We start from the raw sequence: 27,412 nt of genomic DNA, 5'->3' as shown, positions 1-27,412 counted from the left end.
TGCATTTCCATATGAGTTTAGAGTCACCTTGTCAGCTTGTGTGTGCACCCACACACACCTATAAGGCAGCTAGAAGTTTGATAAGGATTACATTCAGATCAATTTTTGGAAAATCTTGCCATCTTTTGATAATAGGCCTTCCAGCCCATGAACATGGAGTGTCTTTCCAGTTATTCATGGCTTCAGTTTTCTTTCAGGAGGGTTTTATAGGTACTTTTAATAAGCTTATTAGTATTTTATTCTTGATGCTCTTGCAAATAGAACTGTTTTGTTTTTGGATTATTGTTTGTTAGTATATAGAATAATTGATTTTTTTATGTTGCAATTGCATCCTACAACACTGTTCAATTCACTAACTATATAATACGTTTTTTATGTGGATTCCTTGGCATTTCCTGTATAGAAAATCATGTCATCTATAATCAAAGCCTGGGCTAGAGCCTCCAATACAATATTCAAGTGGCAGTAAGTAGATACCCTCGTCTTTCTGATGTTAGGGGGAAAGTACTGAGTTTTCATTATACATTCGGATGTCAGCTGTTGAGTTTCCCATAGATGGCCTTTATCAGGTTAAGGAAGTTCCCTTCTATTAAATTTTTTATTGTAAAGAGGTGTTAACTTTGTCAAAAAACCTTCACTTCTGTTGAGATGATTATATTGTTGTCCTTTATTCTAATGCTACAGTCTATTATGTTGACTTTTAGGTGTTAAACCCACATTCCATCCCTGGGCTAAACCTCATTTTGGTCATGATACAGGCCAAACTTGAAGAAAAGAAATTATCAGTACACTTGTTGTATTTTCACTAATCAAGTAAGGAAGTGCTAGTATTTAAAAGAAAAGTACTGATGAGCTTCAAAAATGCCCAAGATGTTTTTTCGAATAAAAACAGACACGAGGCATAGATGCATTTTGGCTTTATTGACCCTAAAACACAAGGTATTATTAAGAACATAAGTTATTTGGCTGCTTCACCTTGTACTGAACTGTTCTGAGGGAACTCACTTGGAAAGGGAGGTACTTGCACGGAGCTCTTGGAGCTCACAAGTGGGTTCTGTATTTTGGGGCCTGGTGGTGTGCCTTCCTTGTGAGCAGCGGGTCACTGTCTGGCTGAAAGATAGTATTTTCTTCCCCCCAGTCCCCCAATGAAAGAACATCTTTTATTGGCCCTTCAGTGATTTTCTTTGCCAACAGTGATGATAAAACTGCTAAATAGGCTATAGGCTCAACATTTAATTTCTGTGAAATTCAATGCACAATTTCATTCCACAGTAAAATGGATTCCAGTTGAAGCCATGTTGAGTTCTTTGCTCACATGACCCTTTAAAATAGCAATTATACCCACAGGAGCCAACTAGGTCTTTCTAACAGCAGAGTTGTTGTATTTTTTTTTAAAGCTCTAAAAGGCTTTATGGATTTAAAATAACTCTTCAGATGAGGGGGTTACAGGAAAATATAGATAATGATGGTCTGTTTCTCTGTTAATGATACTGACTAGTATTTAACATGTTTATTTCAGTTAAACTGTAAGGCAACAATTCATCCCTAGCAAACCAGTGAAAAGATAATGGACAGACACATTCATTTTTCCCACAGCTTCCTGAGTGTGCAGGCTGGCTTCTTAAGTAAGTGGTAGTAATGGTTTAGAAATATGATCAGGCCTATGTACATCTGCTAAAGTATGGAAACAGAAGTACTCCATGCAACCGTCGTTCTTGGGTAAATTTTAAGAATTTCTTCAAAATCACAATCCTTCACACTTAACCCAAATGTGTAGTACTGTGCAAAAACAAGTTCTTCAGACTGCTGATCTGACTGTGTTATTAAGAGCCATGAGTATTGTGTGCAATTATTTAACCATTTTTGGCATTAAAGCAGTCCCCCAGACTGTTAAGCATACCCTGAGTCTAATGTGCATCTTGTTACTGACCTTCTACAACATTAGAGCTTTATAATGCCAAAGAAAACCAAAACAAGAGCAAACTGTCCACACAGGAAAATAAGGGCAAAGAAAACCATGATTATTATCAAAAAGGAGTTAACAACGTGCTTCCCAAGGCGGGGTGGGGCAGATGGGAATCACAGGGAACTCAGGTAGTACCCTTCCTCCACATTCGGAAGTTTGCTTTTGCTTTTCTTTTCCCTATAAATAATTTCCAGTAATCTATTTCCGATTAACCACAGAAACAGAAAATATGCCTGTATTTTGAAATTCATTTAGATACTATTTTTCTCCACAATTGTGAGTCTATAAAAGCTATGAACAGTGCAGACTGTGTGTGTCACTTGAATCATCTAAGACTAATGATACAGCCGACCCTTGACAACATGGGTTTGAACTACAGGTCCAGTTATACAGGGGGTTTTTCATTGAATGGATATCACAGTACTACATGATCCATAGTTGAATCCACAGAGACAAAACCTTGTATACAGGGGTGTGATGATGCACATTTTCAACGGTGCAGAGGTCAGCACTCCTAACCCCTGTGTTGTTCAAGGGTCAGCTCTATGGTTCTTACGAAGTCCAGGAGAAGCACTGGCTCCAGTGTCCATGCATGTGACAGCATGGTGCCGTTCAGCTCTGGCTGTAACCCTGCTGTCTGTGTAGGCCCAGTTTTTGAGGAAATAGGAGCACAATTCAGAATGCACACTGTATATATCGGACAAGCAGCTTTATGCTCTTTCTGTTCAGGCAGATTTGAGTGCCACTGTTTTGTTTGTTTCACTATGGCTCTTTTAGCCCAACTTACTAAAGACAAAAAGTGTCTAACTTTTTACATTTTTAATGGAAAAAAAGAAAGCTAGCAGAATTTACCATTGCTCTCGCCAAACTCTTCCACTTGCTGGAGCCAACAGCCATCTTCCTCAACATGAAAAGTACCTCTAAGTCCTAGAGCTGCTGTTGTGCAGGACCTAAACACCAACAGCTAGAAGGACACTCCAGTGCAAGCCACAGCCTCGAGTCTCAGGAAAGCCAGCTCTGCCAGACACAATAAGTTACTGAGAAACTAACCTGTTCAACTGGCTAGAAAACAAGGACCCAGTGCATCAATAATATTATGCCCTGAAGGATTAACTTTGGATAACAATATTCTGTTCATTCCTTTTTTTTAAGAATCAAAATAAAATGTCCAGCCACTCCCACTCTCCTCCCACCCCCAGAACAGCCAGCATGGGGCACCTCAGCGCTCTGAGAAGGGAAGTTCATGTCCTGTACTTCCACAGACAGTATTCTAAACCAGAAGAGCCTGGAAACCCCAAAGGAAGCAGGTATTGAAAACCACCTCAGAAAAGCATCCCAGCGATGGATCTTAGTGTCCAATACAGGATTCCACATCAGAGTACTAGGGCCTTAGAGCCACCAAGCACATGCTAAAGACTGCCCCCAAGGCTGCCCAGAGAAGCACAGCTCCCAGCACAGGCTGGGGCCTCAGAAGCCTGTCTTCATCTCAAATTTCTTATGACTGATCATTAATTCCTGTGATACTTTACCTACCATCTACTGACACAAAAAAACAATGGTCTTGGGCTTTAACTGGAAATGTCATTTGTATCATTAACAAGGGATTTACAGTACCTTCTGCATCTTTCATGATCCTAAGGGTTCAACTATCAAAACTGGTTTGCTGGCTTTTGTTCTTAAGGTCATATAAAATGACGTGTGTGTGTGTAGTACCCATGTGTGCTTAAGTGCCAGAAAACTGGTATTTTCAAGTGTCAAAAGGGCCATGCACTCTACTCCACAGTGTAACCATTATAGATCATGCTCAGCCCTGAAGAGTGTTAGCCCACAAAGTTCTTAGAACATATGCTCGTTAAAATTCACTGACTTACATACAACCGTCCATGCAACATAAGGCGAAACTGTGCCACATGGAGTATCCCACTGGATATGTACTTAGAGCTCATCCACAAGATTAAAATACAAAGAGATTGTAGGTGCACACCCAGGCAGAGGGAAATGTCCAATCTGGGAACTTCTCTCTCAGAGCATCCAGCTGGGAGGATCTGTCTTCCCCAGAAAAATAGTGGGCAGCAATAGCCACAGTGACCATTCCTTCAGGCTGTTCTTCCAAGACCTACAGGAGAAAGTTAATTAGTTCTCTAGCTCTAAGGAGACAGAACACTGACTGATTCCAAGGGTCTTGCCAAATACCACCCTGGGAACCTGATCAGTGATAGCAGCGATGATGGGAGTGTCGCACCTGTACTTCTATCCAGAAGTGCCATGTGGAGGCCTGGAGTCCATGGGAATAAAAGACAAAGTAGTCCCCTCCTTTACTTGTGACTGGGGTGCCATTGCCGAGAGACCACTGAGAAAGCGTAGCCCCTTTGTGGGTTCGAACATAGAATGACATATGGCTTGGTCCTGTAGGATAAAAGGAAGAACAGTTAAAACCTTCAAGAAAAGCAACCCAAACCAGACTATGAAGTTCATGCTTCACTAGCAATAAAGACACTCAGTACAAACCTAGTGGAGGGCTTTCAGTCTGGATGTTCATTATGAATCAACAAGGTAAGCAATGAGGTGCAGAAAAAGCAGAGAGTTCATAATAAGAAAACTTGTGTTTACACCTTGGCCCAGGCATTTAAACATACAAGAACCTACCTATCACTCAGAAGCCCTTCTTCAGAAATCTAGAGAATAACTGCAAAAACCAGAGCAAAAGAACACTGAGGATTTTAGCGTATCCACATACATTGTATTAAGACAAATATTAATGTAAAAGTGGAAGACTAATGTGCAAATGCTGCCTGTAACAAACAGAGGGAAAGGGGAAAGCAGATAAAACTGTTGTGTTGGCTTTGCGCTTTAAAAAAGTTTCTGGCACTTAAGATTTATATTTTTGTTTTGATCACCTATTTAATTTTTTGCTATTTGTATGCCAGTTTTTGTGGTATTCTTATCAGCTTATATATCATAGAAAAAAACACAAATACAGCAAGTAAAACACAAGTAATTATAAATACTGTGAGGCAGTTGCGACTGCAAGTATTGGTCATAAAAATAAATGTGAATAGACACAACCCAGCTACTAAAAGAAAAATGTAGCTTACAAAACTAGACCTAACCACATACTGTATCCCAAGATACTCAGAAAGGGTAAAAATGAAGAACAAAGGTTATTTCAGGCAAGTGGACAGAGTCTTTAAAAGATAAGGAAATATTACAGATGAAATCAATGAAATAGACAATAGAACAAACCGACCTAGTAATCAAAAATCTGTTTTGTTTTTTTAAACTTAACAAGACGATCACTCGGTAACCTGACTGGAAAAGAGGCGGGGGAGAAGAGCAGAGCAAACACTAATATACGCAAAGATAAATAAGAGCTGATTCATGTCAGTGTATGACAAAACCACTACAATACTGTAAAGTAATTAGCCTCCAATTAAAATAATTTTTTAAAGCTACCAATAATAGAATTAAAAATGACACAACCAACAACAAAAAAAAGAGAAGAAATGTTAAAAATCACTACATAATCACTATTGTTTCCGTAAGTTTGAAAACCTGAATGAAATGGGTACATTGCTAGGAAAATACAGAATATCAAAATTGAACACAGAGATAATAAAGCTAAAACAGGCCAATCTCTCTAGAAAAAGAAACCACTCTAAGAAAAAAAGCACCTGGCACAAGGGGTCTCAGGAGTTGCAGCCAACTTTTCAACAGAACAGTTCTAATGCCCCATAAACTGCTGCAAGACAGGAAAAGTAAGGAAAACTTACCAACTGTTTTATGATCTGTAACAGTCACGGTGTGTTTACATTTATAATGTATACCTAAATTGTTAAAAAGAGTACCAAAAACACCCCAAACCAGTATCATACATCACATTAAGAAAATACATGATAACCTAATATACCATGAGAGAAAAATTCGATGATTATTTTTATAATGCTAAAAAAGATTTTCACAAAATTAAAACCTATCCTTTATTAAAAAACATTGAAGGAATGTTAAGTTCTGAATGCTTATTTAACATGATAAAAAATATACACTCTTTTAGTCCTAAAGTCAATATCTTACATAACAGGAAAACACTAGAGACTGTGGTTCTAATGCCAAGAACTAGGCAAGGATGCTTACTATCTACACAACTGTTGTATATTAGAAGTACAGGATATACTGTTTATATACAGACCAGAGGCATACAAGTTGGTAAACAAATACTGTATTTACACATGGTATACAGTAGTTGACAAACTATACCTGAGGTCTGCGTTAGTATGGCTCTTGGGCTAAGAATGGGTTTTTCAGTTTTAAAGAGTGGCTAGCAAAAAAGGAAAGAATATAACAGAGACATATGGCAAAGCCTACAGTATTTACTCTCTAACCCTTTAAATTTTGGCAGTTCTTGGTATACCTGGAGAACATTAGTATCAATGATTAAAAAATATTAAAAGATTCAGTAAGATAGCAAGATGGATAGGGTGATTCAACATTACAGTGTCAGTTCTTAACTTATAAATTTGTAATGACCCTAACTACAATAATTTTATATTAGAGAATACTAAAGTTCTAAATACTAAAATTAATAAGCATGTAAAGAATGGCAAGGGAAACAAACAGTGAAAACCAAAAACTACAAAGGATCTTCACTCTCCTAATCATTAAATGATTAAGCTTCTATAATTTAAGAAATGTGGTAACTGTACACAAACAGACCCTCATACCACCAATTTTCTTTTTAATGATTTCTTAACCTTTGTAATCACAAAACACAGATGTGCAATCTGCCTGTCAGGGACCTGATTTTTATTGGAATTCTCCAAATTGTAAAGGAAGGAGAGAGATTTAAATTTTTCTGTGCTTCCTTTTTATAGGCTAGCATTTAAATAAAAACCAATTTATTGGCATGAACAAGAAAACCAGTTGGTACAAAATGAGTTTATTCCTAAATTGTGAAAGCCTAGAAAAGGGAAGTATTCACCTAAGAGGTGTCAGCTAGAGCCCTTATCTCTCACAAGTGCTTCATCCCACTGCTTAACAACCAGATCTTACTATTTCACTACTACCATCTTGTGTCCTCCAGCTTCCCTTATCTACTAGATTTTCAAGTCCCTTCTGTGTTAAAACTGAATGAACTATGCCTTCACACAATAAATGCAGTTACTTTTCATGACTGATATGATGGCCACTGGTCACCAAAAAATACAAAACCCAACAGACTATGTGCAGAAGAGAAAGTTCAGAAGAAAGTGGGCAAAGCTGTGAGGGATAGAGAGTCAAAATTTTGATAAGAGCACCAAAGTGACTCAGTAAGCAGAGTCTTCAACAGATGGTGCTGGAACTGAATATTTGTAAGGGAAAAGGACCTTGACCTCTACCTCAAGCCATACACAAAAATTAATTCAACGTGGATCCTAAGCCTAAACATAAAAATTTTAAGCTGTAAAGTTTCTAGAAGAAAACAAAGTCTATCTTCATAATGTCTGGGTAGACAAGCTTTTTTGGAAGACACATAAAGCATTAATCCTAAAAGAAAAGCATGATAAGATAGAAGTCTCATCAGAAGACATCAGTAAGAAAATGAATGGGCAAGAAAATCTGGTAACACTGTATCTAATAAAAGATTGTGTCTAGAATATATAAACTCCTCTAAGACAATAAGCCCAGTTTTTAAAAGGGAAAAAGACATGAGGAAACAAAGCATATGAATGGCCAATAAGCACTTCAAAAAGTGTTCCACATCTTAATTATAAGAGGAATTCAAGAGATACTATAAGGAATGATAGTATAAGGAACACCTATAAGGAATGATAAAATGAAGAAACGAAGAACCAGCAAATTCAGGAAGAATGAAAAGCAACTGGAATTCTTGTATACTGGTAGAGAAAAATGGAAACAACATTTTTAGAGAGTTAAACATAAGTCTATCCTATGAACTAAACAATTCCACTACTAGATATTTATCTACAAGAGGTGGAAAACATATTCCCAAAAAGCTTTTCATAAGAATGTTTATAACAGCTTTATCCACCTTAGCCCCAAACTGGAAAGAGCCCAGGTATCCATCAATAGGAGAGTGATAAGCCACGAGACAGTCTGACTACTGACTGATACACTGACTACTAGTCAGCAATGAAAAGGAACAAAATATTGACAACTTGAAAACACCACAGCTCAATCTGAAATACATTATGCTTAACTGACCAGACACTATTTCATACTGGATGATTCCATGTGTAAATATGAAATTCAAGAACAGGCAAATCAAATCTCTTAATGCAGAAATCAGGAAGGTGCTGCTCAGGCTCAGGGGGACTAGAATGTAATGGAACTTTATGGGGTGATGGAAATACTTGTGTTTTGATAGGGGGTTATGTATGATTTTATCAAAACTAATGGAACTGTAAGATCTGGACATGTCAATGTATGTAAATTAGGCCTTATAATAGAAATATATTTTATATTTATATATGAATGAATAAAAATAAGCAAGAGGGAAAGTTATGTTTGAAAATACTTTTCACTCAAAGATTTGGACACGACTGAGCGACTTCACTTTCACTTTTCACTTTCATGCATTGGAGAAGGAAATGGCAACCCACTCCAGTGTTCTTGCCTGGAGAATCCCAGGGACGGCGGAGCCTGGTGGGCTGCCGTCTATGGGGTCGCAGGTAGTCGGACACGACTGAAGCGACTTAGGAGTAGCAGCAGACAAACAGGATATGTAGAAAAAGTTAATTACTTTACAGAACTGGCTCATGTGACTGTACAGGCTGGCAAATCCAAACCTGCAGGAGGCGCAGGCAGGCTGGAGACTCAGGGAAGAATTAGAATCCCCAGGACTTGCTGGCAAAACTCCCTCTCCTTGAAGGAGGCAAGTCTTTTTTTTTTTAAGGCTGTCAGCTGATTGAACAAAGCCCACCATGGTTATGGAGAACAGCCTGCTTTACTCAAAATTTACTGATTTAAATTAAATGTCAATCCTATCCAAAAAATACCTTCACTAGAAATAACAAACATGGTTTTCCCTTGTATCTGAATACCATCTTTAAAAAAAATTGCCAAATGTAACTCAACAAATTGAGTGCCCATTAGGCGCTAGTAATATTTACTGGGCACAGAGACTAGAAAGAAAAATAAAAACACATCCATATCTGCCTCCCTTGAATGCTAGTGGAAAATCAGATATGAACTAAATAACCATGATACAAGGAGGTCAGTGCTACAATCAAGATACATACAAAAGGCACAAAATAGATAGCAGTTGCTCAGTCTGTTAGAGACAATGAAAGAAAGGTCTGAATAATACTGACATTTTGCCAAGAGAAGAAACAGAGTTCCAGAGAGAGAGAGAGAAACAAGAAAACATCACTCTCACCAAGAGGGAGTGCATGACGATGGAAATGAGCACTTGGATGCAGCTAAGGAGTGCATAAGGGAAGTTCTGAAAAAGCTGAAATAGGTACACAAGCCAGATTACCGAAGACCAAACATGCTCTCTCCCAAAAAATTGGAGTGCGTTCTGCAGCAACAGGAAATCACAGAAAAGCTCTTTTACTTAGGGAAGTGACATGATTAAGTATACTTTTGCAAAATAATATTAGAAGACTTCAGACCACCGTTTGAGAAACTCAAGGACCTGACTACTAGTTCTAAACATGGTAAATATACCAAGAAAGGTAAACAAACTGTCTGCTAATGCCAGGCCAAATGCTCTTGCGATCTACCTGACAACAAATATCTGACAATGAAAGTTTTTAAATAAGGCTCCTTAAAAATTATTGCTTCAATTACTTTTAGAAACACTGTAAGCACTCAAGTTGCTGATCAAAAATAAGTCTGAGGAGGAAAAAATCCCACATGTAACATTAAAAAGCTTAAGAAGTGAAAGAGAGAGAAAAGTATCTGACTTATTCACTGCTTCAGAGGTCAACTTGAGATACTATGTTATAAAATGTCCCTACTACCCATGAAGCAGTATAGTGTTACTTGAAAGTTAACTTATTGAAAGCTTGAGACCACTGAAAGTAATGTTTAACAAGTATAATTAAAATGCTAATATATCAATACAAAATTTAGGCTTAAAGAAAGTAGGGAAAACCACTAGGTAATTCAGGTATGACCTAACAGTGGAAGTGACGAATAGATCAATGGGATTATATCTGGTAGAGAGAGTGCCTGAAGAACTATGAGTGGAAATTAGTAACACTGTACAGGGGGCAGTGACCAAAACCATCCCTAAGAAAAATGCAAGAAGGCAAAATGGTTGTCTGAGAAGGCTTTACAAATAGCTTAGGAAAGGAGAGAAATGAAAGGCAAGGCAGAAAGGGAAAGATTCATCCAACTGAACGTAGAGTTCAGAGAACAGCAAGGAGAGATAAGAAGGCCTAAAATGAACAATGCAAAGAAGTAGAGGAAAACAAGAGAATGGGAAAGACCAGAGCTCTCTTCAAGAAAATTAGAGACATCATGGGAACACTTCAGACAAAGATGGGCACAATAAAGGACAGAAATGCTAAGGACGTAACAGAAGCAGAAGAGATTAAGAAGACATGGCAAGAATACAATGGTGAACTGTACAAAAAAGGTCTTCGTGACCCATCGTGGTCACTCACCTAGAGCCAAACATCCTAGAGTATAAAGTCAGTGGGCCTTAGGAAGCATTACTACAAAGTTACTGCAGGTGATAGAATTGCAGCTGGGCTATTTAAAACCCTAAAAGATGATACTGTTAAAATGCTGCACTCAATATGTCAGCAAATTTGGAAAACTCCCTGGTGGCTCGGACAGTAAAGAATCTGCCTGCAATGCAGGAAACCTGGGTTCAATTCCTGGGTCAGGAAGATCCCCTGGAGAAGGGAATGGCTACCCACTCCAGTATTCTTGCCTGGAGAAATCCACGGACAGAGGAGCCTGGCAGACTACAGTCCATGGGGATGCAAAGAGTTGGACACGACTGAGTGACACTTTCACTTTCAGCAGCGGCCACAGGACTGGGAAAGGTCAGTTTTCATTCCAGTCCTAAAGAAAAAAATGCCAAAGAATGCTTAAACTATCACACAGTTGTGTACATTTCTTATGGTAGCTAGGTTATGCTCAAAATCCTTCAAGCTAATCTTCAGCAGTATGTGAACCAGAAATTTCCAGATGTACAAGCTGGGTTTAGAAAAGGCAGAGGAACCAGAGATCAAATTGCCAACATTCATTGGATCATGGAGAAAGCAAGGGATTTCCAGAAAAATTTCTGCTTCATTGACTACACTAAAGCCTTTGACTGGGTGGATCACAACAAACTGTGGAATATTCTTAAAGAGATGATGGGAGTACCAGACCACCTTAGAACCAACGGTTAGAACCAGACATGGAACAACTGACTGGTTCAAAATAGTGAAGAGAGTACAACATAGCTGTATATTGTCATCCTGCTTATTTAACATATATGCAGAGTATATCATGTGAAATGCCAGGGTGGATGAATCACAAGGTGGAGTCAAGATTGCTGGGAGTTATATTAACAACCTCAGGTACATAGTTAACAGTCTAATGGCAGAAAGTGAAGAGGAACTAAAGAGCCTCTTGAGGAAGGTAAAAGCTGAGTGAAAAAGCTGGCTTGAAACTCAATTCAAAAAACTAAGATGATGACATCTAGTCCTATCACTTCATGGCAAAGAGAAGGGGAAAAGGTTGAAGCAGTAACATTTTATTTTCTTGGGCTCCAAAATCACTGTGGACGGTGACTGCAGCGATGAAGCTAAATGATGCGTGCTCACTGGAAGGAAAGCTATGACAAACCTAGACAGTGTATTGAAAAACAAAGACATCGCTTTGCTGACCAAAGTTCATATAGTCAAAGCTAAGGTTTTTCTAGTAGCATGTATGGATGTGAAAATTGGACCATAGAGAAGGCTGAGTGCTGAAGAATTGCTTCTTTTGAATTGAGCTGGAGAAGACTCTTTGAGAGTCCCTTGGACAGTAAGGAGATCAAACCAGTCAATCCTAAAGGAAATCAACCCTGACTGTTGATTGGAAGGACTGATGCTGAAGCTCCAATACTTTGGCCACTTGTTGTGAAGAGCCAACTCATAGGAAGAGACCCTGATGCTGGGAAAGACTGAAGGCAAAAGAGAAGGGGGCAAAGGATGAGATGGTTAGATAGCATCACCAGTTCAATGAACATGAATTTAAGCAGACTCTGGGAACTAGCTGAAAAACACCACCATCAAAAACATTCATAGTACTTCAACACCAGAATACACCTTCAAGCTCACATGAAACATTCACCAAGAGACCATATCTTGCACCATAAAACACACTTCAATAAATTTAGAACAGAAATACAAAGTATGCTCTTAGACCCCAATGCAATTATGCTAGAAGTCGATACTGGAAAACAAATGTTAACAAAGTGAAGTGAACCAGCATTTTAATTTATGAGATGCACCAAAATAGTGTTTAGTGGGAAGAATACAGCACTGAAAGCATACATTAGAAAAGATGATCTAAAATCAATACTCTGAAGCTTCCACTTTAATAAACTGGATTTAATCTACTCTTCTTTTTCTAGAAAAAATAAGTAATTAAAAACAGCAGAAATTCATCAAATTGTAATAGGAAGTCAAGACCAGTTCTTTGAAAAGATCAGTAAAACCAATAAGGCTCTAGCTAAGCTAAGAAAAAAAGAGAAGACACAGATTACTAATCTCAGAAGTCAAATAGGTGACAACACTACAGGATGAGCCCGTGGACAGTAAAAGAATAATGAAAGAATATTAGGAACACTGTAGGCACCAAAATTTGATAACCCAAATGAAATAGACCAATTCCTTCAAAGACACAATCTGCCAATACACACACAAGAGAAAACAGAGGATCTGAAAGTCTTTTCTTAAATGAAATTGAATGATTAACAACCTTCCAAAACAGAAAGAACCAGGGCCAGATGAGTTCACTAGTGAATTCTACCAAATATTTAAGGAAGAAATTATACAAATTCTCTTCCATTTCTTCCAGAAGATAGGAACAAAAGGAATAATTTCTAATTAATTTTGAGGCCAGCATCACCCTCATACCAAAACCACACAAAAATATTACAGGAAAACCTAAAGATCAGTATTCCTTCATAAACACAGATATAAAAATCCTCAACATAATATTAGAAAATCAAATCCAACAATGTATAAGAATTATACACTACAACCAAGTGGAATTTATTCCAGGTATACAAGATTGGTTCAACATTTAAAAATCAAGTAATATAATCCATCACATAAACAGGGTAAAAGAAAAACCACAAGGTTGTATCAAAAGACAGAAAAATATTTGATAAAATCCAACATTCATTTACAATAGAAACTAGCAGCAAACTAAAAACAGATAGGAACTTCCTCAACCTGATGAAGAACATCCACAGAAAATATATTCAACTAATATCATCCTCAGCAGGTAAGAAAGCTAGGTAAGAAAGCTTTCTCATTAAGGTCAGGAACAAGGCAAGGATGACCTCCTCTCACCACTCAGTTTCAAAATCAAACTAGGAAGTCCTAGCTAATGCCACAAGATAAGGAAATATAAAGTATAAAGACTGGGAAGAAAGAAACAAAACTGCCTTTGTAAATGACATGATCATCTATGTAGAAAATCAGAAAGAATCAACCAAAGAAATCCTAGAACTAACAATTATAGCAAGGTTATAGGATACAAGGTTAATACACACAAGTCAGTTGCTTTCCTATATACCATCAGTGAGCAATACTATTTACATTAGCATCTCAAAAATTACATACTGAGGTATAAGTCTCACAAGATATGTACAAAATCTATATGAGCAAAAGTGTGAAACTACAAAAATAAGATATAAATGAATGGAGAGATTCCATGTCATGGATCGGAAGAGTCAATAATGATGTCATTTTCCTGAACTTGATCCATAGGTTCAATGCCATTCCGATCAAAATCACAAAAAGCTATTTTGTGCAAAACCAATACAGTATTGTAAAGTAAAATTTTTTTAAAAAAAGCTATTTTGTGGGTATTGCCAAATTGATACATGAAAAGACAAAAGACAGGCAATAAGCAGTATACTGAGGAAAAGTAAAGTCAAGACACTGACATTACTCAACTTCAAGAAGTACTATAAAGCTACAGAAATCAAGACAGTGCAGTTAATGGAGAAAGAATAGAGAAACAGATGAGTAGAACAAAATAGAGCCCAAAATAGTCCCACACAAATACAGTCAACTGATCTTTGGCAAAGGCAACTCAGTGGAGACAGGACAGTCTTCAACAAATGGTACTGGAACAGATGCAAAAAAATCAATCTAGACACAGACCGTACACCTTTCACAAAAATTAGTTCCAAACATATCACAGACAGACGTGTAAAAAGCAGAATTTTAAAACTTCTGGAAGGTAACATCAGAGAGAATTTAAAGACCTTGTGTTTGGCAATGATTTTTAGGTACAACACCAAAAGTGCATGCCATTAAAAAAAAAGTAAGTTGGACTTCAATAATTTAAAACACTTATGCTCTATGAAAAACCCTTGTTAAGATATGAAAATACAAACTGGGAGAAAATATTTGCAAAATGCATGATAAAGGACTTGTACCCGTATATAAAGAACTCTTAAATATCAACAATAAATTAATAAATGGACAAAAGATCAGAATAGACACCTCACCAAAGAAGTTGTACACATGGCAAATAAGTATGAAAAGATGCTAACAACATATGTCATTAGGGAATGACAAAACGGTAACGAGATACCACTACACATCTATAAGAATCGCTAAACTCCAAAACACTAACAGCACCAATGCTGGTGAGAATGCAGAGCAACAGGAACTCAAATTCCTTGCTGGCAGGAGTTCATACTTTGGAAAACACTTCGGCAGCTTCTTACAAAGGTAAATAGATGCGTATTGTACAGTCCAGCAATTGCACTCCTAGATCTTTATCCAAATGAGTTGAAAACTTATTCTACACAAAAATTTGCACACAAGTGTTTATAGCAGCTTTATTCAGAATTGCCAAAAACTGTAAACAACCAAGATATTCTTCAACAGATCAGCAGATAAACTGTGGTACATTCACAGCAATAAAAAGAAATAAGCTATCAAGCCATGAAAAGACATAAAAGCACCTTAAATGCAAATTACTAAATAAGCCAATCTGGAAAGGGTACCAAGTAAAATTCCACGCTATATGATATTCTGGAAAAGGCAAAACAATGGATACAGTAAAAGGTCAGTGGTTGCCAGAGGGCGTGAGCAGAGAGATCACCGAGGGGACTTGAGGGCGGTGAATCTATGCTGTATGATATTGTAATAACACATGACAATATGCATTTGTCACAACCCACAGAACTGAGCAGCACAAAGAATAAACTAAGGACTTTTGTTATTAATAACATATCAATGTTGGCTTATCAGTGATATGTTCCACACTTAATGCAAAAGGAGAATAATAAGGGAAGCTGGAGGGTGGGGGAGGGCAGACATGGGAAATGTTTGTACTTTCTGCTCAAATTTTCCTGTAAACTTTTTCTAAACTGCTCTAAAAAATAAAGTATTTTATTTTAGAAATCATAATCAGCTTTAATTGCTTTTAAAAATGCTAAGTTCTTCCTAAGTTGCTGGTCACTATTATAAATTTGAGGAAAAAATATATGTGCGTATTGAAATTTTTAAGAAGGGAAAGAAGAAAAAAACAATTTGACTTACCTGTTGCTTCAAAGGTCAGCTTTATGGAATCCCAGGGTGTTTGTTCTTTGGATACAAGTCTGAAATGAGCAGGTTCTCTTGGAGAAACTTCTGGGGCAGGAAGATACCAGTTTTTCCTATTTGGAAAGGTAACTTCAATATTTAGGTTGCTTTATTGATTAACTTCTAGCTATAACTCATGGACACGCTCAGAATATAAAAAAACATAAAATCTGATGGAAATAATGATAAACAATATGAGTTTCTCTGAAGCCCAGGTTATTATGTAGTAAAACCTTCCTGAAGTTAAGAACAAGGATCCCAGGTGATCTGAGTTCCACTACCCATACTGTTTCTTCTCCTCCATTCCTTCACTGCCAAACCATTTAACTTCCCAGAAATAAAACAATTAGAAACTGATGCTTAGCTGCTTGCTATCTGTTAGAGCAGTTAAGAGGGCTACCCTTCATTCAGGTTTCTAGAGGAAAGACGTCCTAAATTTGAAAAAGCAAAATTTTGAAAAAAAAAAACTCCTGAGTGTTTCGTCTGTAGTGATATCAGAGCTTTTGTAGTGATAAAAATAATACAACACTCAACTTCTCTGTTAACCAGTTTAAATAACAGAGTACCGACATAGTGATAGGAATTGAGAACACACTAACCCCCAACTTAAAGCAGAGAAGTAATGAACCAACCTGATGAGGAAGTGCACAGGAAGATACCAAGGGAAACCACAGAGGGGGGCGTTCTCCTCACAGTCAGCTCGGATGGAATCGTTGATCTCGGAAATGTGAGGTGTTACGTGAGACATGCCGGTGTAATCAAATCCATTGATCCATACTCCAGAGTCCCGTTTAACTATGTTTCCATCCAGATCATGAAATGTCCTAGTTATATGCTGAGAAGAACAAGCCTAATGAGGAAACTACTGTTTGAACTCCTTCACCCACATCCCTGTCCCACATGAACAAAATGACTAAGTGACAATACCAAGAAATGAAGAGGCTCCCGAGCAACAGGAACCCTCACGCACCACTGGCACCAACACTTCAGGAGACTGCTTAGCATTACCTCGTAAAGTTAGCATGCACATACCCTTCACGCCAGCAACTCCACTCCTGAGTGTGGACCTTAGAGAAACCTGAACAGGGTACAAGAGTGTTGGTTCCGCACTGTCTGTATTAGCAAAAACTGGATACAACCCAAATGTCCATTAACAGTAGAATGGACAAAAATTAGGGTATCATCCTAGAACAGAAGTCTATTCAGCAGTGAAAAATAATGAACTACAGTGATAACAATTCAACCTGGAACACTCCGATATGCTGCTGGGCAATAAGAAGCAAAGTCACCAGAGTATTTACGGTTTGGCTTTATCTATAAGAAGCTCAAAGACAGGCAAAACTTATATGCTGTTTAGAGATTCATACATATGTGGTACAGTGATGGTTAACTGCAACCTTTAAGACAGAACTTTGGAGGGTGGGAAGAGGGAGAGGAGCAGAAGAGCTGGGATTAAGGAGGGAACACGAGGGTTTTCTAAGGTGCAACTAATGATCCTTTAATTCAAGATGATTGCTTTAGTATGTCTTACAAATATACTGCTATATTTGTATTCATACAAATTTTTTTGAAAACCAACTATTTCAGATTTAAAACACATGAACACTAAAACTCCTAAAAGATCTTAAATACATTCTAAAAGAAATACACACAAACACACACACACCCCTTTCCCTTTCAGTCTATTACATGAAGCTAATTCATGTGCAAAGAAAAACAGAAATCACAGCTCACCACTAGATGACAGACTTGTGCCTAACAGAATGAAAAGGCACCTTGCTCCGTCCTGAATAGCTCTACTGACAGCAGAAACCAGCCTGAATATCAAATTCGAAAAGAAACAGTACAAAGGGCAGGGGTGAACCAAAGCCCACAGGCCAAATGGCCTGCTACTGTTTTTATAAATAAAGCTTTACTGGGACACGGCCACATGCATCGGCTGGTACTGTCCATGGCAGCTTCACTCTGTAAACAACAGAGCGGCTAAAACAGAGACCACATGGCTGGCAGAGCCTAAAATATTCATTACCTGGCCCTTTATAGGAAAAGTCTGCCAAGTTCTGAAACTGGGGAAGAAGAGAACCCCAAAAGAAATCAAGACAGGAGTTTTTTAAAAATAAGAGTCTAGTCTTGCCTGGAAAATCCCATGGATGGAGGAGCCTGGTAGGCTGCAGTCCATGGGGTCGCTAAGAGTCGGACACAACTGAGCAACTTCACTTTCACTTTTCACTTTCAAGCATTGGAGATGGCAACCCACTCCAGTGTTCTTGCCTGGAGAATCCCAGGGACGGGGAGCCTGGCGGGCTGCTGTCTATGGGGTCGCATAGAGTTGGACATGGCTGAAGTGACTTAGCAGCAGCAGCAGCAGCTTCTCCTAATGACTACTGATGCAACATCAGTCATGTAAAATGTATCGCTGTGTCCTACAGGTTTGTAAACAAGGAATAGTTGGCTCTTCCTCAAAATCTCCTCTCTGATATTTAAGTTCAAACATATTATTATTAACTTACTCAAGTTTCTGAATAGTAATCTAGGTTATGACTCTTGGCTTTTCTGTTTGGGCCACTCCATTCCCTCTAACAGGAAGACTGAAAATAAGAGGACTTAAGTTCAAGTTCTTTTTCCTGTTTTTCACCAGCTCTAAAAAGTTTGCAGAAAAACCTGAATCTAAGAAAGTTGTAAATCTCATTCTATTAATATCTAAGTTGTTATACTTTCGCTATCCCGTATTACCTTGAATGTTACCTAAGATCAGCCTTACTAGCATTTTAAAGAATGTGTTCCCTTTTCCAGTTGATAGGAGTTCACATTTTTACTCAGTCTGCAGACAACTTTACAATCTGTACTTCTGACAGCTCATTACTCCATGATACATACATGCGCTCGTTTTTCTAAGTACATTTTTGTAATTTGAACAGTAGTAAAAACAAACAGAGGTTTCCATTCAGTCCCTTGGGAGAAGGGTTTCTAGCTGATCAGAATGCCTCTTGATGATCAATCTTTTCCTCATTGCCTTACACAAAATAGTCAAGGTACAATTAACAGGTCAACAGTAGAAAAGTCACTTATGTGTTTTGAGCTTTACTGTTGACTAGTGAAGCTCAAAACACCATAAGCCTTTCCCTGTCCAGAATCTCAAATAGCTCACACAAAATCACTCTTACCTGAAGAAACACTCTCTTTGGCTTTGGACTGACAGGGTTGGAGCTGTACGGGAAAAAAGTTCCACTGCAAACAAGGAGGAATGTAACTGTACATACCAAAGTTAAACTTAGCATTGTTCTTTTTGTGCTTTTGGCAAGGTAGATGAAGTTAATCTAAAAACACAAAAACAGAAAAATTACCATTGGCAGCAAAGTGGTTTTGGTGACTTTCTAACAGGCCGATTGTAGCAGATAATGAAGGACATGTATCAGCATGTGCTAACATACTCCAGCTTCCAGTACAAAACGCACTAATTATAAGGGATTTCCATCACAAGTCAAGAGTCTAAATAAATGAGGTGCCCCCATCTGCATGATGGTGGCTTCTTGTCAGGCAGCCAGACAGTACGGGGGATCAGGGAAACTGAGACAGGGCCTCTGCTCAGTCAAGAGATCAGAGCAGGTACATCTGTCAGTCAAACCATGGCCTCATTTTATTTCTGATTCTATCAATACTCTGCAGCCAAGACTGTACAGCGGACAACTGTTTAATTGTACCAGACATCAGGACATGTTTTTATTAAAGAAGTAACCTTTTATGCAACTAAGCAGGCCTATTTCAAAACAAAACTCAAGTTCTGTTCGTGATGCTTTCATAACATGCCCAGGTGCGGCTGCTGCTGCTGCTGGATCCACCTAAACGAGCGTTTAGATTCACCTCCAAGACTGCCTGTGAGCCTGCGTTGTAAGGAAGAACTGCTGGAAAAGTAGCTCTGCACTGGAAACTTACGCAGTAACAGAAATCAACTTTTAGTTCAGTTAAAACAAACAAACTCTGAAAACTGAAACAAGATGGGAAAATAAAAGCCATTCTGCTCTTTTCACTGCCGAGCTAACTGAAGCCAACACAAACAGCAAGTCTGAACCTGGGCAGGAAAAGCAAGTGGCTCAGTCTCAAGATGGGGTCCTAAATACATCAGTTTCTTAACTGTAATGAAATCACTGAATTAAAGTTTTGGGGGACACACAACTCATAGAATATGTCCCCAGATCTCTTAGGGGTTCTGAAGGAGCCACTCCAGGAAACAATGACCTAATCCCAGCTCCCCTTATTGGCTACCCTCCCAGGGTCAAGAAAAAGAAAAGTGAAGAACATAAAGGTGAAAATGTTTTTTTGAGATGAAAATGAAAAATTATTCATACTAAGTACTCAACTATATGAAACTAATAAAGAGATTTTATATCTACAGTGTAACATGTGCCATCCAGAGTAATCTCCAGCAAAGGAGTACTGGCCTTATGTTTTCACACTGGAGCCAGAAAGGAGAAAAAGTACCCAAGGATTTAGGGTAGTGAGTTAGCAAAACACAATTTGTTACCCTGTCTGTCCCTCTTCCTCCTAGGAGTCACAATATTTAAAATGTGGCTCCTTAGCACAGTATCAAATACCCTGCCACGTAATGAGTTTCACCTCCAGTGGAAGGCTGGTTTGTTTCGGTACAGAGTCATGTGGGTCCAGATAAAATCTCCCTGTGGTTCCTGTCATTCTCCACCTGCTGCTACCTAGAGCTGTCCTACAGCTTCCGGTTTGGCTACAGTTCCCACATCCACATTCTGTCTTCTCCAGGTTATGAGGCTCATCTTCTGCCTCTTCTGTCCACCTTCTGGAAGAGGTTTGGTAATGGTGATAAATGAAAAGGTGATCACAGGGAGAGAAGGAAGACGAGAATGGCCTAAGTAACAACACGTCTGGACCCCACTGTCTTAACTGTCACTATCATTATATCGGATACAGTTCCGAAATGGGTGTGAATGAAAATGAAGAGAAGCATGAGAAGGGCCTATGGAATGTCCAGTGAGTACTGGCTTTTTCTGTTTCTCTCTGACAGCTTCCTCCTGATCCCCTTCCTATCAGTAGTCTCAGGTAATCAGTATAACCATGACGGCCCCAGCACGGGATAACTCCCAGAAGCCTGTTAACCAGTCATTTGACAGCAATTTAATTGCTTCCTAGCAAATATATTTAATAAATCCCCATAGACTTAGAGAAAAGCCCTCAGAAGTATGCATTATGGTTAATTCTCCACTACCCAAGGAGAAAAGGCTCACTCTATTAAAAAGCCACTATCTATAACACAGGCACACACAAACAAGAGTGAAGAGAATGGTAACCCACAGCATCAAAGAGCAGCAGAGCTATCTCACATTATAATGACAATCAAATTAGAGCTTAAAATATTCCAAGAGGCACCTCCAAAAGCTTTCCTAATAAAATATAATTTAGAAGATAATAACTTTAGTTGCTTATTGTTTCAAAGATTTCCATGCTTTGGGGTCACGCCCAGTTTTCAGCGTTCATTTTGTCCCTGGTTCATATGGAACTGATCTGAAATGCCCCACACTTTGATCATCTTTTATGAGCATCAAGAGCCTTCATTCATGGAAGATGATTTACATACATTTGAGGGGTGAAGGATCCAGTTCATAACTTCGCTTACTCTAGATTAAACCTCATCTACATATGATGACACTACAAACTCCTTTAATTCTCACAACAGCCAACCTATCAAGAAACACACAGGATTTAAAGGCTTAACATTAAAACCAAGAGAAGTAAACCTTGAAGGGAACAAAGAGCACTTTAGAATCTTCCATCCATCCCTGCAAATACCAGTAAAGACTTAACCACAGTATTAATGGTAAAAAAAAAAAAAAAAAAACAGTTCTGTGTATAAGAATTACTCTACAGGGCTATAGACACAGTCACATACACAGCTATTTATTGGTGATTTTGGAGAAGGAAATGGCAACCCACTCCAGTATTCTTCCCTGGAAAATCCCATGGGTAGAGGAACCTGGCCAGCTACAGGCCATGTGGTCACAAGAGTCGGACACGACTTAGTGACTCAACAAGGACAAATTGTCTATTGGAGGGACTTCCACGGATGGTGCTGACCATGCATGTGGTTCCTAGATCTTAGTCTTCACATGAGATGCCTTTTACTGTGTCAGTGTGAAAAGCTCACTGTCATCTCCATGAAGGAAAGAATTCTAGGAGTCATCACTACTTTTTCTGTTTTGTCCCCTAGTCTCAAGTCTCAGAGTATAACTCCTGGTATTCAATGACTATGTCTTACTCTTAGGAACTGCAATGAAAAAAACCACAGAACTGGGGAGTGCTGACACCACGCTAAGGGCAGAGCTCCGCCTGGAGCTTGCCCCAGCAGGGTGGATGTTATCCACTCTGCACCATTTCTTCCCCCACTCCCCTTGGAGAGTCCCAGGGAAGAGAAGCAGGCATGGCAAAGGCAGGACTCTCCCTCCGCGGGCGGAACACTGACAGAGCAAAATGACAAGGGCTGTAACACGTTCTCATTACTTGGTAAATGAGGCCTGCTCGGGTGTTGTAAATGTGTCACTCAAGGACACAGACTCAACTAATGACCTTGGCGGTCCCAGCAGTGAGGCAGGTGAATGACAGTGTCAAAGTCCTCATCAGAATTAGTCTCCCTTCACCAGCTCTACCAGCAGCGGTGAAACTACCACCTATTTATTAATGCTTGCCTCTAGTCAGTAAGTTCAAAACACGTTCTCAAAATTCACCACCAAGCAATCTCTAGCAGTTCTCACCTGGTATTCATTCCACACATTCACATTCAGGTGGTTTGAAAGCTATCTAAAAAGAAGTCTCAGCAGAGGATTTGGGAGCATGAGGAGGCAAAAATAACAAAACCCCCCTTCTACGTTTTCTGACCACACCGAACCTACAATAGGCACCATCTCTTTGGCTTAAGAGTAGAAACAGTGTTGGCCACTCAGCCGTGTCTGACTCTGCAACCCCGTGGGCTGTAGCCCGCCAGGCTCCTCTGTCCATGGGATCCTCCAGGCAAGAATACTGGAGTGGGTTGCCATTTCCTTCTCCAGAGGATCTTCCCAGCTCGGGTTGAACTCAGATCTCTTGCATTTCAGGTGGATTCTTTACAGTCTGAGAAACCAGGAAAGCTCTTCAACACTATTTCATAAGATCTAGCATGGTTAAACTCATCACATATTTATATATAAAATGAAGAAGGAAATTTAAAAAAAAAAAAAAAAACTTTTTCCTTACAAAATAGGATGAGAGAATCATGGTACAACCAGCCAAAATAGACGCCAGCACAACGTCAGGTGGAATTTCCGAACCACTCCTGCCAAGGATAGGGGTAAACATCTCAAATACGGCCCAGATGAGGTACAGTGCGTACAGATATGGAATAAACATCCCCAAAAGGTAAAAGGCAATAAATTTTCCTCCAGCACCTAAAAAAAAAAGAGAAAGAAAACATACATCTCTGAAATTCTCCAGTGAGATAATAGCTTTTTATAGCAACAGTGTATCTTTACACCTAACAAAAATTAGATTAGCTGATGACTTGGCCTTTTGGTACATGTTATAAAGAGGGATAAAACACTTTGAGAGGGTAAAATACAAATAAGAAAACAAAAAATGTAATATATTACCACATGTTCATTTATGTGAGAATGATGGGTATAAGATAAACATCTGTGTGATCTTAAAACAGCAACAATTTTGAAAGCCTACCCAATAAAATCAAATAAGGAGACAAGTTTCTGGAAGCCTTAATGTATTTTAAAGCATTTCCTGTTTGTATTGCAACCAAAAATACCCTACCATGCTGCTTCAAGTCCTTTTGCACGCAAAGCTTTGTGAGCAACGGGAATGCCACCCAGACAGCACTAATAAATGCAGAGCACAGCCCTCGGTACGTGAGAGCTGTAAGGAACCCACAGTGTACAAACAACGAGACATCAAAAAATACTTCTCCCAGATACTGGCCACTGGCATTCTGAAAGAAAGAAAATACAGACAACTCATCAAGATCTTCTATTGCAGTATAATTTCCACTGCTCAGAAAAGCTACATTTTGTCTCGAGCAGGGTCTATCCTTTAAACTATGAAGTAAACACTGACAAAGCTGCCTCCTCTCACGAAGCAATAAGTTCAAACTGCTGCACAGGAAAGGAGAATTTAACAAGTTAGGGTAAAAACATCATTACTCATATATATGCTTTCCTTCCACTGGGCTGAGAGACCTTTGGAAATGTTCTAAAGTAGAACAAAGGACTTCCCTTTAAACATTCACTTCTATAAGCTCTTTTATTCATGAAATTTTCAAAGAATGTCAAGCAAACCAGAGAAACAACCCGTATGCAGAACAGTACAAGCTGCCGCAGCGCCTCCAACAGCACGCCTCAAGAACCGCAGGACCTTCAGAGCACAGGGCCTTGGGGGCTTTGATCAACACTTGTTGAGCTTTGAAGTCTGAAAATCTGAGGATTCCTGTACAGCACCTTGAGTTCTGCAGAAGAAAGTTGCCTTATGGACTTTATACATTTTAACTTCTGCACCAGTGATTCTATTAGTGTAAATATGAAAGTTATAATTTCGGTGCAGAAACATCAAAGCAGAAAGAGGTAAGTTTAAGCTTTTCTCTCTCCTCTGCCTTCTCATTTCTATACAGTCCAGGGCATCTTTGTTAAAAGGGCCCCTACTTCAAAAGTGCAAAAGAGTTTCAGTCACACATGTTTCAAAACAAACTTAAGGTCACTTAACAAACTTCCTTGGACAATGAAAGATAGGCTATTGTTGGTAAAATATTAGATGTTCAACACTCTTAGTCAAGAGTCATGGTCTCTGAAAAGAATAAAATAGTTCTCGGGATTCAATATGAAGCCACATTCCACTCAGATAGTTATTTAAAAACAAAGATAGCAACAATGAAGACGGTAATAACTGAAGATGTTTTACACTGTTCCCACTTTGTACCAAGTTCAAACATCCCTCAAATCTAGTTCCCCTCTCCCCACCTCTATCACCCTTTCCCCCTTCCAGTCCGTTGGTAATGTATGCTGTTACCAGTGTGTTCCTGCTGAATCACAAATCTCATTCAGTACCCTGCCTAGAAAGTTTAAAATGTGGCCCCAGTGATTTTTAGGGTTATGCTCTTAACCATCAACCTTATCTTCACCACACGGAACTTTTTATTGCCTGTGACCCAAACGCATCTTATACATTCTGACCTTTACCCATCAACCACTTCCCTGGTACATTTCTACTCAGACCACAAAAAACGCAGTTCAAATGTCACCACCCTCTTCATGAAGCCTTCCTGACTTCCACAAACAAAATTCATCTCTCCTGGCCCTACAACCCTACAGCACAGTGAACCTATCACTCTATTTCACTTTATCCCAGTGCACTGAAGTCACTGTGGTTTCCCCATCATTTCATCCCCCAGTAAGACTGTGACCTTCTCAAAGGAAAGACTATGTCCCCAGTCTCTGTACCAGGCCTGAGGATGGGAACCCACTGGGCACTCAAAGACAACGTGAGACAAAAATGCACATATTACTCTTTCTACTGTGCCTTCAGCCCAAAGTTTCATAACTGGACAACTGAAATTAGAATTTTACTAAGCATTCCTGTCTTACCCTCTACTGTACCCCAGTGCCATATCAAGCAGGGTGTCAGCCACACTCTGGTCACATCCCACTGCAGCAAGAATAAATACTTGAAATTGAGCTGCATCATGTAGTTCTTTTGGAAACTGAAGTCATGAAGATAAAAGTATTGGCTCAAACATACACAGATGGCTAACCTCAATGAATCTTTCTTCAGTAGGGCCTGCCACACAGAAGGGCTCCTTAAACCATATCCCAACATGAACTGAACTGAGACCCAGCTTCAGGTACTGAAGACATGCAAGTGAAAATATGCTGTTTATAGTCTTCCGTGTCTCCAGTCTAATCCCCAGCAGGACAAACCGAGATGAACAGGTGTGCACATGCCATACTGAAAATGATGGAAGACAGACAGACTTTCCCTTTTATTATCTCAGGAAATCAGAACGTGTGTGGCTTGCTCTCTCACTAATTATTCAGTTTTTAGCCCTGCTCTCTCATAAACCTAATACTTAACTTTGTTTTTATCAAACAAATGTACACAGTTGAAACCATGACTACGGCTATTTCTCAAAGACAGCATATGTCATTTTGGAACTCTCTCTCCCTTCGTTTTCTCTCCTCAGCAATGTGTCACTAACCCCCAGACCACCTAACATGCTGACAGAATCGGTATCAACAACACAGGTTAAAAAAAAAGTAAAGAAGACTGAACATGTTCAGTGCAGCTTCAGATACAGTGCTCAGCCAGGCAGAAAAGAGTGTCAGTTCTGTGACGGAGACTGCCTAAGCACGGGGGACCGTGAACAAAACCACCCTTGCCCTCAAGGAGCTGACAGTCCGTCGGGGAACAGAGCTTTTCAAATAAAAATAACCGGTGGTCCCAGGGAAGGCTGGTAGATTAAGGAGCATGGTTATAAAAACTGCCACTGTCAGCAGAGGCAGAAGGCATGCTAACACACCTTGGTGTCACCAACACCCCAAACACTGTTTTGCCAGCCATGTAAACTCATTTATTTAAAGTCTGCAACCCTCCGAATAAGAAGTTTTCCAGAAAGTCAACATGGTTCTGGGAGTCAATTTTCCATAACCATGCCAAACAGTTTTTGGTGTCACAAAAGGCCAAACATAAGGAACCCCACCTGAGTTTGTCTTCAATCCTTGAAGGTGGCAGAAAGAAATCAATGAAAAAGCCCAACACTTACCACATAATAAAATCTTTTCGCAAGGGTATGTATGAATATTATTTTGGCTACAGCTGCAGTTCCATACAGACAAACGGAGACATAGAAGTGGTTATACCATGAGAGGGACTGTCCAATAAGGGAGATGAACACTGCTATAATGAGAACTGTAACCAAGCTGGTAAACCAGCTTATCAGAGTGATGCCAAGTCCACAGAAGAAGTCCTTTGTGTAGGTAGCAGCTGACGGAGAGAAAAAAAGAGTAGTGATCACTGTCTTTATCAAATCAATTTCACAACCAGTTAGTAGAATTAAAGGAGCAAACATTAAAACAAAATTTACCACTATAATTGAAAATATTAAAATTTCCTAGGGGTAAGGTTTGTTTAACATTACAACAAGGAAAACAACAGTGAATAAAATTCAGGTATGAACATTTGCTGAGAGTCAGTGGGTACAAAAGACCCAAAGAGGTAAGTCTTCAGGAAAAGTTCAGCTATATTCCTGACTGGGAAAGAGAGTCATCTTGATTTTTATCACCTCTGGAATGCTCTGTGTATTGAAATAACAGCAAAAATGGAAGGCAGAGTTACATATCAAATCTTAGCAAAAGCAACAACACGAGAAGAGAAGCAACATGAGAAAATAACCAGTGATTAAGGGATATTTAAACCGCTGCTAAATATCTGACCTGCTAACAGCACACACTAACTTAAGACTATTAAATAGTTCAAGCAGAAGCAGACCAGTTTAACCAGAACAGGGTGCTACTGGTCCACAATGTGGACACTTTTTAAGGGGACTCTTCACTAAAAGTCAATCTTTACAAACCATTTTCTACAAGCTTTTGAAATACTTCCATGAAGTGCATAAGTACATAAAAATTACATGCTTCACCAA

General features: G+C 39.0%; 1 protein-coding gene across 2 annotated transcripts in view; it reads right to left on the bottom strand.

Annotated features, from left to right (window-relative positions):
• Positions 1 to 3,015: 3,015 nt before the first annotated feature.
• Positions 3,016 to 27,412, bottom strand: part of ERMP1 (endoplasmic reticulum metallopeptidase 1) — a 58,831-nt gene continuing 34,434 nt past the window's right edge. Inside the window, exons 8-15 of one of the 2 annotated variants that reach the window (XM_068974433.1) lie at positions 26,534 to 26,754; positions 23,539 to 23,713; positions 22,975 to 23,165; positions 18,888 to 19,040; positions 16,356 to 16,558; positions 15,682 to 15,797; positions 4,209 to 4,372; positions 3,016 to 4,082 (exon numbers count right to left, since the gene is read on the bottom strand). In XM_068974433.1, coding sequence (XP_068830534.1) covers positions 3,921 to 4,082; positions 4,209 to 4,372; positions 15,682 to 15,797; positions 16,356 to 16,558; positions 18,888 to 19,040; positions 22,975 to 23,165; positions 23,539 to 23,713; positions 26,534 to 26,754 — 1,385 coding nt within the window. In that variant the 3' untranslated portion in view covers positions 3,016 to 3,920. The remainder of the gene's footprint in view (positions 4,083 to 4,208; positions 4,373 to 15,681; positions 15,798 to 16,355; positions 16,559 to 18,887; positions 19,041 to 22,974; positions 23,166 to 23,538; positions 23,714 to 26,533; positions 26,755 to 27,412) is intronic. The other variant, XM_068974434.1, reaches the window with a different exon arrangement.

Source organism: Capricornis sumatraensis, chromosome 6 (assembly GCF_032405125.1).
Source record: "Capricornis sumatraensis isolate serow.1 chromosome 6, serow.2, whole genome shotgun sequence".
NCBI lineage: Eukaryota > Metazoa > Chordata > Mammalia > Artiodactyla > Bovidae > Capricornis > Capricornis sumatraensis.
Note: the sequence above shows the minus strand (reverse complement) of the source record. Positions and strands in the feature narration are given on the sequence as shown.